Consider the following 14,553-nt stretch of genomic DNA (forward strand, 5'->3'; position numbering starts at 1 on the left):
AGGTCAGAGACGTTAGTGCCCAGGAATTTGAAGCTGCTAACTCTCTCTGCCTCCTACCCACCAATGAAAGCTGTCATGTGGTCTCTCCCAACTTCCCCTTTCCGAAGTCTTGGTTTTGCTGATGTTCAGCGAAAGAATGTTATTGCAGCACCATTCAACCAAGTGAACTATCTGACTCCTATACACCGACTCATCACTACCCATGACACAAAAAAGGTTCATTGGTAAATTTGTAGAGAGTATTGGAGCTGTGCTTACTGATAGTTGAGAATGAAAAGAGAGTAGAAGGGGCACTAAGCACGTAGCCCTGAAGTGCACCTGTGTGAATGTCAGTGATCCAGTTACAAAGGAAGGTATAGAGGGCAAGCACAAGTTTGGTGGTGATACGTTTGTGGGGGATAATTGTGCTGGAAAAAAACTTGTCTAATTTATCAGACAGTTTCTTATTTCCCCAATATATAATTAATCCCATTGCAATTTGTAAGGAACCCACATCAACTTTAGCTGACACTTTACATTTTATGTACCTTTAAGAGGATTTAACACTCCATGCAAGTATTTCTCACTAAACTCTTCTCATATTCTAGTATCTCTTTCCTTATCATGTAATGAACCTAGTTACCCGATTTAATCAAGCTTGCTGCTTTTTTTTTTGGCAACACATCAGCCACTAAATAATCTTTGATCTGATACATCTTCTTTTGAAAGCCATGACTGACCCATTAAATATTGTTTAAATGCTTGCCTTTGACAGATGCATACAATTTCTAAATTGTGTTTTAAAAAATAAATTAAATATACATACACACATTATATTACGTACGCGTGTGTGTATATATATATACATATATATATATATACACACACACATATATATACACATATACACACACACACAAAAAATAGTTTCCAGTTAACACATAAAGACCAGTACATTTTGGCCCAATTAAGTGGCTGTCCCAATTTGCTGAAGTTTCATGGAAATAGTTAAGAAGGTATGAAAAAGACAAATAACCACTTAACTGAGTAAGATTAAAGATTAAAGTCTGTTACGAGCCTTGTGGCCCATCAGGCCAGTGCTTATGCCGGTTTCCGTGGTGTGAAGTGACTGAGAGTACGAGACTCCTCCCCAGATAGGACACCAATCTATCACAAGGTTAACCCCTAGCATTTTTGCCAGTATCCATTTTCAGCAGGGTAGACCGGAGCATTGTGTGGTTAAGTGCCTTGCTCAAGGACACACACGCTGCCTCGGCCGATGCTCGAACCAACGACCTTCAGATCACTGGTCCAACGCCCTAACCACTTGGCCATGCGCCACACAACTGAGTAAGAAATTATGCATTTAAATAAAATATGGAGCAAATTAAAACACTACAAATATTACTACAACACTATGAAACTTTGGTTGTATTGGTTCCTAATAGTTATTGATGAAAGAATTCATCCAGTATATGCTGTCCTGTTCATTTGATTGACTGTAAATGAACAAAATTAGCAGAGACATCTATTACAGATAATGGATTGCCTCCATATGCTTTCAAGTTCATTTTAATCATCATTCATCCATACATGAATACAGCTGAGCAAAACAATGTACAAAACATGCATAGTACAAGGCATACACAGCACATTCAAGACAGCAAACAAACATAAAGCCTTGGAAAAATAAACATATATATAGCCCAAGTCCTTGAGTGACATATCCCATAAATTGATGGTGCAGTTCCTGGCAGTCCGCTGACACACACACACATGCAATCCAGCTCGTTATTCCACAAATCAAACACTGGAGGGCAGCATTAATGGGAGAGGCCTGTCCCTAATCGGGCACGAATGCAATGCTACACTGCTTCCGATGCCTCCTCTCTTGGTCTGCAGCAGCAGGCAAGCCAACGGCTTGAGGCCTAGTCTTTGCTACAACTGAAGCCACGCAGCTTCCCTACCATCTGTTTCACCAACAAATAAGGGAAATGGGTTTGCGGCTTCTTACATTATCAAAGTCCGACAGAATCCTGCAATTGCAACAGAAAACTTCAAGACAAATCACCTGCTGTTACTCTGCATGCTGCCTTTGTACACCAACTCCAATACCTTCGAAGCCTTCCTGTAGCAGGCAGCAACATGGTCTGCACTCAGTCCAACACGTCCACCCACAAGCAGATCGCTGATGGGGTAGATCTGCAACACCCAAAGTCCAAGTCCAGCATTATCTTGTAATCATAAAAAAGACATTAAAAAAAGACAGATACACCTTTGGTTGGCCAGGACATCACAGTACCCTGGCACACCGCCATTTTGCCAGAAGCATTGACAATTGCATCTTCCAAATATTCATTTTCATTGTAGCACTGAAGACTCAGGCAGGAAATGTATGCATCTTAGGATGCCAGCCTCAGAACTCTAATCCTGCTGGCAATATCTCCAAACTTGTTGAGGAGGGGTGGTGGTGTGTGCTTCAAGAGAACCCAGCAGAAACTATGAATACCTTGGTACCCTGGCAGTAGGGGAGAAGAAGCAAATTATTTAGGGATGGTGTCAGTAAGCATGGTTCACACAGAATCATGTAAAGTCTGCAAATCTTGTCGATAAACATGAGAATTGATTGGAAACTGTGAGATGGAAATGGACAGAATCTGCTTCCAGTGAGGGCTACTGGGCATGTTACTCTCACCACAGATGAAACAAGTCCAATTTAAATTACAGAAGGACCAGATACACGTCAGCTCTGGCAAGGTCTGTAGGCTATTACTTCCTACAAGGTGAAACCTAACAGCTTGACAAGCTGTAATCCTTCATTCCCAGATGGGCTCAACATGGTGTTGGAAACTGCAATGACAACAGGCGCCTTCTGTTAGAGTTTGAAAGCGTACTTTAGCGTACTTTGAAAGGGAGAAGTTCCCTTTGAGAGGTAACTACACGTGTGAATTTCTGCAGCATCTGATGACTCCACGGCCTCTGTCTCAAACATCAGAACATTTTTCAAGAGAGTGAACTCTTGCAAGACGTCAAGTCTTGACGATGTAACTGGTAGGGCACGGAAAACCTGTCCCAAACAGCTGGCAGGAGTTTTCAAGGATATCTTTAATCTTTCACTGCTGCATTTAGAGGATCCCACTTGCCTTAAAAGAAAACCAGTCTTACAGTGTGCAAGAACAGCAAAGTACGCTGACTTTACACTATCACCCAGTTTCACTCACATCCACAGGTATGAAGTCCTTTGAGAGGTTGGTCATGGCCAGAATCAACTCCTGCCTCAACAAGGACCTGGACCTGCTGCAATGCGCCTATCAATAGGTCTACAGCTGATGCAGTATCACTGACTCTCCCTCGGCCTTGGATCAACTGAACAACAGGAATACCTACATCAGGCTGCTGTTTATTGATCTCTGCTCAGTGCTCAACACCATCATACCCTCAGTACTAACCAACAAGCTTTAGAATCTGGGCCTCTGTACCTAAGCAACTGGATCCTTGACTTCCTCACCGGGAGACTATAGTCTGTACAGACTGAAATTAACGTCTCCTCCTTGCTGACAGGCAACACCAGTGCACCTCAAGGTTGCAGCTCATTCTATATACACCCTTGACTATGTGACTTGGTACAGCTCAAATGCCATCTATAAATTTGCTGATGATACAACTGTTATTGGCAGAATCTCAGATGGTGACGAGGAAGTGTACAGGAGTGAAATAGATCAGCTGGTTGAGCGGTGTTGCAACAACAATCTTGTATTCAACTTCAGGAACACCAAGGAATTGATTGTGGACTTCAGGAATGGGAGGTCCTCATGTAGCTGGATGAGCATGTTGAGGAACTTTGGGGGACATCCCAGTCATTCCATGATTTGCCACAGACCTCCCCTGCTCACGGTGTCGAACACTTTGGTAAGGTGACAAATGTCACGTACAATCCCCTGTTCTGTTCCCTACATTTCTCTTGGAGCTGCCTGAGAACAAATACCATGTCGGTGGTGCTCCTGTTGGCTCTGAAGCCACACTGGCTCTCTGGGAGGTGTTCTTCTGCAATGATGGGCACCAATCTGTTCAGGAGTACTCTTGCCAGGATTTTTCTTGCGATCGAGAGAAGAGTTATCCCCTGGTAGTTGGAGCAGTCGGACTTTTCCCCCTTGTTCTTATACAGGGCGATGATGACTGCATCACGGAGGTCCTGTGGTAGTTTACTTTGTTCCCAGCAGCAGACAAAGAACTTGTGGAGTTTGGGTAACGCTGGGCCCCCATGCCTCCAAATCTCAGGTGGAATTCCATCAACTCCCACTGCCTTGCCACTTTTCAGCTGCTCTTTGGCCTTGACTGTCTCTTCTAGGGTTGGAATCTTGTCCAGTTCTGTTTTCTTTGGCTGTTGTGGGATGTGATAAATTGCTGAGTCTTGGACCACGTGGCTGGCGCTGAGAGAGCCTGGAAATGTTCCAACCACCGGTTCAGGATGGATGTCTTGTCTGTGAAGAGTGCCTGACCGTCTGCACTGTGCAAGGGACTCTGAACCTGATGCAAAGGGCCATACACCGCTCTCAGGGCTTCATAAAACCCTCTGTAGTCAATGGTGTCTGCGCAAAACTCAGTTCTCTTTGCGAGGTTGGTCCACATGTTCTGAATCTCTCGAAACTTGCGCTGGAGGTTGTTGCGTACAAAGCGGAAGGCTGCTTTCTTATCAGGACAAGACGGCTGAGCAAGATGCACCTGGTGGGTGGATCTCTTCTTTGCCAGCAATTCTGGGATCTCCTGGTCGTAGATGTGGGTGTGTCCTTCAACCTGCACAATGGTATTTTAGGTGGAGTGCAGTGTGCACGGTACTGGCTCCACCTTTTACATCCGTAGCCTAGCAAGCTGGGACGGTGACAGCGAGGTCCTCGGGTCGTAGGAGTTACGTCGGAGTGACCAAGGCTGACGAGCCCCCCTACCCATCTAGTTATACCGCCAGACACTCAGTCGCACTGTGACATAGCAAGCTCGGTGGAAACGGGGGGCACCGACGAGAAGGGTTGCTACAGACGCAGAAATGTAGGAGAGGCCATTTGCTGTGGCCTCCTGCCTAGCAGACCAGACAGTGGCCATAGGGCGATCACTACACTGGGAAAGGAGAGGCGATGAATTGCACGTAGACCTATTTAGATGGTAAATATGCACTGAGTGAGTTAAGCACAATGGAAAGGATGTGCTATTATCAAAGATGCTGCCCTACTTCATCTTGTAAGCCCTATTGCAACTGACAACTGGTCTGGCCTCAATTTTGGCCTGGTGTTGTATCATAGCATCTGATAGCTTCATGGATTTCTTGTAAAGATTAGGGATACCTGATTTGAATGCTGCAGACCCAGACTTCAGTGGAAAATGGGTCTCCCAGTTCATTCATAGCTTTTGGTTTGGGACAACCTGGATCGTCCTCTTTGTTACGTAGTCCTCAACCTCAACACACTTCCTGCTGATGTCATCACGGTGGTGACATATTTATCTACGCTGAAGCTGAGTCTTTGAAGATGGACCAAACACTGACTCAAAGCAGTTGTGTAGAAGCTCGTTTCCTCAGACTAGCACTATACAACTTTCAGCACCAGATCCTCCTGTTTCATTGTCTGCATGTATGCAGAGAGGAGCACAGCCTGGTGGTCTGATTAACCAAAGTGTGAATGGGGATGGTTCAGTGGGCATCTTTGATGGCATGTTCAGATGTTGCCATTAAGGGATGACTGTGTGCAGCCCTGACAGGAATCATCAACTATTCCTGTTTAGGATTACTGCAGCTGAAATCCACAGTCACAGCCATGAGTGCCTCAGTAAACAGCACTTTAAGACCTTTAAAAAAAATCTATCAATACTCAAAATTAACAAACCTCGGATGGCAGACTTGCAGTTTCCCTTTAAGAAAACGGAAGCAGGGACACTGTGCTGGTCGACAGGTAGGATTGAAATGCAGAGGTTTTAAGCTATAAAAATGTGCAGAAAAGGACTTTGCTTCCCTGAAATATGGCTATCCTCTGCCATTTCAGTACAGTGCCGCAGCTCAATGGTTTCACGCTTTGCCGCAGAGACGGGACAGAGGAGGTAGAGCATGCTTTAAGATTAACTCAATGCAGTGCATTAACGTGGCAGTTCTGTCTCAATCCCACTCACCTGACTTAGAATATCTAGTGGTCAAATGTCGTCCATTTTATTTGACGAGGGCATTTTTCATCATCATCCCGGTAGCGATGTACATTCTACCTTAGGCCAACATCAGGCAGGTACTGGAGGAACTGAGCAGTGCAATCAACAGGCACTAAACTGTACACTCTGTTGCCTTCCCTATCAGTGTGGGAGATTTCAACCAGGCTAGCCTGAAGAAGTCTCTGAACAACTACTACCAACATATCACCTGTGGAACCAGAGCAGCCAACACACTTGAACACGGTTATACCACCATGAAGAACGCTTACCTTGCCATCCCCTGCCTAATCATCTGGCTGTACTTCTACTCCCAGTGTATAGGCAGAGACTAAAGACTGCAGCATCAGTGGTGAGGATCAAGAAGGTATGGTCAAAGGAGGCAGAACAATGCTTACAGGACTGCTTTGAGTCAGTGCACTACACAATATACAAGAATTCATCTTCAAGTCTGAATGAACAGACCACAGTTGTCACTGACTTCAAGACGTGTGGGTTTTCGGGCTATTACTTTTTAAAAAATGAATCCTAACATCATGAGTAGCTGTGACGCTTCACTCCCAGATGAGCTCAATGCCTTTTTTGCATGCTTTGAAAGGGAGAATAAGACCACACCTGTGTGAATCCCTTCAGCATCTGGTGACCCTGTGAGGCCGATGTCAGACTACCTTTCAACAGGGTGAACCCTTCCTTGCAAGGCATCAGGCCCTGAAGGTGTGCCTAGTGGGGCTCTGAAAACCTGTGCCAATCAACAGGTGGGAGTGTTCAAGGACATCTTCAATCTCACTGCTGCAGTCAGAGGTTTCCACCAGCTTCATAAGGGTGACAATCAGACCAGTGCTCAAGAAGAGAAGGGTGAGCTGCTTCAATGTCTATCACCCCAGTGGCACTTAGTTCTACTATGAAGTGCTTTGAGAGGTTGGTCAAGGCTAGAATCAACTCCTGCTTAAGGCCCTGGACCTGCTGCAATTTACCTGTCGTCACAATAGGTCTACAGCAGATGCAATCTCACTGGCTCTCCACTCAGCGTGAGATCACCTAGTCAATAGCAAACGCGTATCAGATTGCTGTGTATTGACTACAGCTGCACGTTCAACTCTATCATACCCTCAGTTCTAATCAACAAGCTCAAAAACTTGGGCCTCTGTATCTCTTTCTGCAACAGGATCCTTGACTTCCTCACTGGGAGATCACAGCCTGTGCAGATTGGAAACAACATCTCCTCCTTGCTGACAATTAACAATAGTGTACTTCAAGGATGTATGCTTAGCCCACTGCTCTACACCCACTAATGTGTGGCTAGGCACAGCTCAAAAACCATCTATAAATTTACTGATGACACAATTGTTAGCAAAATGTCAGATCGTGACGAGGTGGTGTACAGGAGCAAGATAGATCAGTTGGTTGAGTGGTGTCACAACAACAACCTTGCATTCAATGTCAGTACGTCCGAGGAAGTGTTTGTGAATTGAAAGTCGAGGGAACATACTCCAGACCTCATCGAAGAATCTACAGTAGAAAGGGTATGCAGTTACAAGTTCCTAGATGTCAATATCTCTGAAGATCTGTCCTGGGCCCAATTGATGCAATTACAAAGACATGACAGCAGCTATATTTCATTAGGAGTTTGTGGAGAATTGGTACGTCACCAAAGTCACCCTCAGGTTTCTACAGATGTATAGTGGAGAGAATTCTGATTGCATCACTGTCTGGTATGGATGGGCCACTGCAAAGGATTGCAAAAAAAGCTGCAGGAAGTTGTAAACTCTGCCAGCTCTATAGTGAGTATTAGCCTCCCCAGCATTGAGGACGCCCTCAAAAGATGAAGCCTCAAAAAGCTGCATCCATCATTAAGGACCCCCATCACCCAGGACATGCCCTGTTGTCATTGCTACCATCGAGGAGGAGGTACAGAATCCTCAAGACACACACTCCATGTTTCAGGAACAGCTTCTTCCCCTTCCACCATCAGATTTCTGAATGGACAATGAACCCATGAACACAACCTCAATATTTTGTTTTCCTCTCTGTTGATAACACTCTTGAAACTGGCCTGGCTGAAGCCCCCACTAGTGAAAACATTCCAATATCTACATCATCAAGCCTCCTTTGGATCTTATACATTTAAATAAGGTCATCTCTCATTCTACTAAACTCCAAAGAATACACATCCAAATTGCATTGCCTCCTGATAGGATAAGCCTCCCAGCCCATGAATTAGCCAAGTGAATTTCCTTTGTACTGCCTCCAATGTTCCAATATCCTTTTTGCTAAGAGGAACAAAACAGTACATACTATTCCAGACGAGGCCTTACCAATGTCCTGTACAACTGCAACAAAACCTCCCTTATTTTTTTAAATTCCAGCCCCTTTGCAAAGAAGGCCAAATGCTACTTTCCTCCATAACTATGTTGGATCTGTCCGCTAGCTTTTAGTGATTCACTAGTATACCCAAATCCGTCGGTTTATCAATGTTTATTTGTTCTCTTCTCATAGTGCCCAAGTTCAAACTTTCCAAGGTAAACTCCTTTTGCTAATCTTTTGTCCATTCACTCAGTCCAACTATATCCTGTTGCAGAATCACACTATCTTTACCACAGTAAGCCCTTCCACCTATTTTTGTATAATCAGCAAATTTGGAAATCCAGCATGCTCTTCCATCCTCCTGGTCACTCATACAAGTACAGCACAATTGCGGGCCAAGAACTAATCACAGCCACACTCCACGAGTTACCTTCTTCTAGTCCATAAAAGAACCAATTTATTATATCTCTTTTTGCCATTATCTTCTTGTAGCACTTTCAAATACCTTGGGATACCTAAATATATGCACCTACAGGATTCCCTCTATCAACTCTCCCTATCACATCCTCAAAGGATACAAGGAACATTGCCAAACCTGATTTATCTTTCATAAAATCATGTTACTTAGGCTCAATTACATTCAACTTTCCTAAATGAACAGCTATTTCAAAGTTCAAAGAAAATTTATTATCAAAGTACATATCTAGCACCATATACTTACTTTACTTACAGGCATACTCAATAAATCCAACAACCATAACAGAATCAATGAAAGACTGCACCAATTGGGCATTCAACGAGTGTGCAAAAGACAACAAACTGTACAAATAAAAGGAAGGAATAATAATTTATAAAAATGTGTACAAGATGATGAGGGGCATGTGGATAGCCAGAGGCTTTTCCCAGGGCTGAAATGGCTAACATGAGGGGGCAGTGCTTTAAGGTGCTTGGAAGTAGGCACAAGGGAGATGTCAGAGGTTTTTTTTTTAAAAACAGAGAGTGGTGGGTATGTGGAATGCACCGCCAGCAACAGTGGTAGAGGTGGATATAATAGGGTCTTTTAAGAGCCTCTTAGATAGGTACATGGAGCTGAGAGGGCCACGTGCTAGGAAAATTCTAGGCAGTTTCTAGAGTATGTTACATGGTCGGCACAACATTGTGGCCTGAAGGGCCTGTAATGTGCTGTAGTTTAATATTCTAATAATAATAATAACAATAATAAATAAATAAGCAATCAATATCAAGAACCTGAGATGAAGAGTCCTTGAAATTGAGCATAAGTTGTGGGAACAATTCAAGGATGGGGCAGTCAGAATCAGAATCAGGTTTATTATCACTGGCAAGTTACATGAAATTTGTTAACTTAGCAGCAGCAGTTCAATGCAATACGTAATCTAGCAGAGAAAAATAAAATAAAAATAATAATAAGGTAAAACAATGACGGTGTACGTATATTGAATAGATTAAAAAAAGTACAAAAGCAGAAATACTGCATATTTAAAAAAGGGAGGTCGTGTCCAAAGATTCAATGTCCATTAGGAATCAGATGGCAGAGGGGAAGAAACTGTTCCTGAATGGCTGAGTGTGTGCCTTCACTTCACTGCTAGATATTCCAGGTCTGGTCAGCAGAACTGAGATAGCATTGATATGTTTATACACCAAGAAGAGTTGATCGTGAGGCATACTCCTCCACCTCTGCTTTTGAGAGACTCTATAGATCTCTCCTGATAGTGTACAGTAAACCCATCGATCAGAATTGCTGCATCCGGTAGGGAAGGGGTTAACTAGGATTCTGTGAAACAAAGGACACACGGGGTCCTAATGTCCCTCTGATTCAGCACCTGAGATAAACGATTTTATTCACCACAGACTGCATGTTCGCCAGCAAGATAGTCGGGATAGGGAGTTTAAAACCCCGTTTCCTTAAAAGCACTTGTAACCCCGGTCTACATCGGCACTTCCTCCGAGGTGTCCTACGTGGGCACTTCCGACCACGACCGGTGTTGTTTCCATCAGCAAGTGAAGTTAGTCCCTTAGGTTCCAGAGCCTGATGGTTAAAGGGTAATAATAACTGTTTTTCTGAACCTGGTGTTGTGAGTCCCGAGGCTCTGGACCTTCCTCATGATGGCAGCAATGAGAATTTAGCATGACCTGCGTGGAAAGGGTCCCTAATGATGGATGCTGCTTGCCTGCGACAACACTTCGTGTAGATGTGTTCAATGATAGGGAGGGCTTTACTCATGATGGACTAGGCAGCATCCACTACTTTTTGTAGGATTTTCTGTTCAAGGACATTGGTGCTTCCATACTAGGCTGTGATGCAGCCTGTCTATACACTCTCACCACACATCTGTAGAAGTTTGTCAAAGTCTTAGATGTTACACCAAATCTTTGTAAACTTTTTGCTCTTTGATTATTGACTCCAGCACCTTGTCAATAATAGCTGTTAAGCTAACTGGCCTGTAGTTACTTGCCTTCTGCCTTTCTCCTTTTTTAATCATAGAAATCATTCCATCGCCTGTTAATTTTCAGTCACTTTTCTTTCAAGTTGTTTCCAGTACAGACATTCCTATATTCCCAAATTCGCCAGACTTCTTCAGTATTTTTCTGTAATATCTAGTACAGAGTTCTGTGCTACTAGCTGAAGGATGGTGTGGAAGAAAATTTCAAAAATAGGATTGAAAGAGCTGTGTCTATTGCTAAGCTTTGTGTACTTGAGAAAATCCAGTATTTTTCCATTTAACGTTCTTAATCTACATAACTAAGATTATAGTTCTAGCCAAAATCCCTCATTAAAGTGATAACACAGCTGCACTAATGAGATGAGTGTAGACAGAAAAAAACCATGAAAAAAGATTATGAATTAACTCCTTTGTTTTACTAAGGTCACACATACTTGCTACTAGACAGAAAGCAATGCTTTTCACTTGTACTTCAGAGCTCCAAATGTGTGGGCTCTCCTTGGAAGTCTAGTATCAAGCTTTACTTAAAAAATTCTCTGACAAAGATCTGGTGGTAATTGTCAGATTTCCTTGCTCATGCTGCTGGGTCCCCGTCAATGTTGGAGATGTTGACTCAGGAGAGCACACTAATTTCAGTTTACTCAAACTGCTGGAGGGATTTTGAGGAAAAGCCATTGGTGGCATTTCCTGTGTTTTCTAGTTGTCTAGGACCATAAAGGCTTTTTTTTTATCAGCTCGAAGTCTTGGTCTTTACTCTTTAGTCAGCCAAAGGATTTGCTGCTGAACTGATGCTGATGGCAAATTTTATCTTCCTTGAGTGACTTATTGAGATGTGGCTCCCAAAATATGGTAAGCTGGACCTCACTTTCTAGAGGTGGAGCCATAAAGCAGGATCTTTATCTGCTGATATTTAGCTTAAAGCTCATTCTCTCACTTGCTTCAGTTTATCAATGGTGCCTTAAGAGCTGGGTCAATGAACATGTCCATAAGCAAGTACTATCTACATATTACAACTTACTGCCTGAAGCATGGTGTGCTGTGGATCTTTGCAGTCTGTCATTCATATCAATATACAAGGATTCTACAACTATTCCCCCATTTCCTGCATCCAGCGAATTTGCTTTAATGTCGCAACTTTGCAGACAGAAGATACTAGAAATTATTTTCCCTAAATGAAGCTTGCCCTTCACTATGTCTCATTAACAAATAGCCCCTCTTACTGTCACCCCGTTTTCTCCCAGCTCAAATGAGAATAAGAATTCCCTGAGCCTCACTTACCATCTCAACAACCAATTAATTCATTACCCTTTGCAATTTCTGCATCTTCACAAGATCCAACAGGCACAATCTGGTTCCCGAAGTCGATCAAATAAAACTTCCAAAGGGCAAATCTGCACTATTCAAATCATTTTAGCAGTAACGACAGTCCTTCAGTTAAAATAATTTGTAATACTCAGATAACATGCTTGACGAAATCATTCTTCTTCCAACTTACCCACAACGTACTAAAATACTCCAACCCCAAGGAGATTAAGCGTCCGGTGTCAGTGAGCAGCAGTCGCAGTCCAACCCAGGTGCTGAAGCAGTAGAGGAGAGAGAGAACAGGCGCACCCATGGCTAACAGAAGCAGTATTTTGCGGTTCAGCAATACTTGATTGCCCAACGTTTCCACCCCTTGGTTGACGAAGGAAATAGGCAGCATGAGGGTGCCCAAGACGATAGGCGTGTGGGAATTCTGCAGGCCATCCAGCCACTTCCTTACCAGGTTAGTGAGAGTGGTCTTGAAAGGATGTAGGAAGGTACCACAAAGTACGGCCCAGAGCAGCGGCCGCAGAAACGCCTCCAGGATAAAGTAAACCAGCACGGCTGCACCGCAAGAGATGGCCACAAATATCAACGCGCCCGTGTTATAAAAAGCCTGCTTAATGTTCTTATCGAACTTGAGCGGCAGCAGCTGCTGCACTCCTTGCTGGACGCAGTCGGTGAAGAGACTGACACTCGAGGACCTGACGAGCAGAGGTTTACTCTCCGACGCCGCCGTCTCCTCCTCCGCCATGTTTGCCTTTGCTTAGTAACAGCAGGCGGGTGACAAGGCATGCCGAGAGTTGTAGTTCACTTGGTTCCCGGAACGCTGAAAGAAGAGGCATACAGAGAACTACAATTCCCGGCAGAGCATGCGGTCAAAGTCGTTTTGCCTTGGATGAACTTTTGGTAGATGACTAAATTAATAAATTTGGGAACAATTAGTTGGTCAGGGAGCATCTCTGGAAGGTTAACGTGTCCACTCACCGTCGGGTTTTCATTGTCCATGCAAGATCGCGAGGCTCTTTATCAGCATTTATGAAGAAATATATATTTAGGTACGTTTAGCCTTCTAATATCACTTTAGAAAATTAAATGCGAATGTGGTTGAGGTATGTAGCTTTTGGAGATTAGTCTGTAAAGGTTCCTCTGATAGCCTCGGTTAATTGAAGATTTAAAATGTTCTTGGAAGGCACAAGGAATTACTCCAGAACTTGGCAAACGAATTAAGTTATCAACCATACAGCCTGAACTCTAGCGATGCCTGAAATCAAACTCAACTTCCATTTTCCTCTAGGTCAGTTTCTCGGAACACATTATTTAAGATACTTAGAAGATCTGTTTAGAACTTAATAAATATGAATTTGAATGAACACAACTACTGAACTTACAGTTCTCCTGAGCAGAGAATTCCAAAGGTTCACTCGTCTGATTTTTTTTTTGCCTGAGTTTTAAGTAGTCTAAACTTTAACAAGTACACTTAATGAAGGTGGTACATTTGATGTAGCAAGCATGGATTTTAGCCAAGCGCCAGGGAAAAGTTCCACGTAACAGATCTGTAAGAAATGTAGAGGTCCTGGGGTCCAAGGGAAAGTGACGGTAACATAGAATCTATGACATGGAAGCAGAATACTTGGCTCCTGCAAGTGCTCTGCTATTTAACAATATCATTGCTGTTTACTGCCTCAACACCACTTTCCTGTAATATTCCCATCTCCCGGATATTTCTGATATTCAGAAATCTATCAGTTTTGAAATGTAATCAATGACTGAGCTTTCATGAATCTTGTGGGTAGAAAATACCAAAGTCCATCACCCTCTGAGTGTTTTTTTTAAATTTCAGTACTAAAGAGCCAGTCCCATATTTGGCAAGAGAGAACATCCTCCCTATTTTTAACCTAGTGAAGCTCTTGGAGTATTTTCATTTAGTTATAAAGTTGAAGGCAGGCCACCCAAGTCTGTGCCAACCATCATTTACTACATTAATGCTGTTCTTAAAAATGCTGCCTACATTACCATCAACACCCTCTCCAGATTCTACTGCTCACCTGCATATTAGGGGTAATTTACATTGGCCAATTAACCTATCAACCACATACCCTTTGAATGTGGCAAACTTAAATAAGGCTGTCTTCTTTACAGATATAAGGAACAGAGGCCTATCTTACAAAACCTCATCTCATTTGAGAGATCTAGGATCAGAGGTGAACTATTACTGCAACTGCATCTTTCTTTATGTAGGGAGACCAACATTATACACAGTTCTGGGACCCCTCTTCTTTGTGATTTTTATAAATAACCTGGATGAGGAAGTAGAAGGGTG

The 14,553-nt window shown here is 43.2% G+C and overlaps 1 protein-coding gene across 2 annotated transcripts in view; it reads right to left on the reverse strand.

Annotated features, from left to right (window-relative positions):
* The window catches only part of tmem245 (transmembrane protein 245), a 125,538-nt gene extending 112,530 nt beyond the window's left edge, over window positions 1-13,008 (reverse strand). For both annotated transcript variants that reach the window (XM_063043912.1, XM_063043911.1), the window contains exon 1: window positions 12,424-13,008. In XM_063043912.1, coding sequence (XP_062899982.1) covers window positions 12,424-12,984 — 561 coding nt within the window. In that variant the 5' untranslated portion in view covers window positions 12,985-13,008. The remainder of the gene's footprint in view (window positions 1-12,423) is intronic.
* Window positions 13,009-14,553: the final 1,545 nt, after the last annotated feature.

This window comes from Mobula hypostoma, chromosome 3 (genome assembly GCF_963921235.1).
Source record: "Mobula hypostoma chromosome 3, sMobHyp1.1, whole genome shotgun sequence".
In the NCBI taxonomy this organism is placed as follows: Eukaryota; Metazoa; Chordata; class Chondrichthyes; order Myliobatiformes; family Myliobatidae; genus Mobula; species Mobula hypostoma.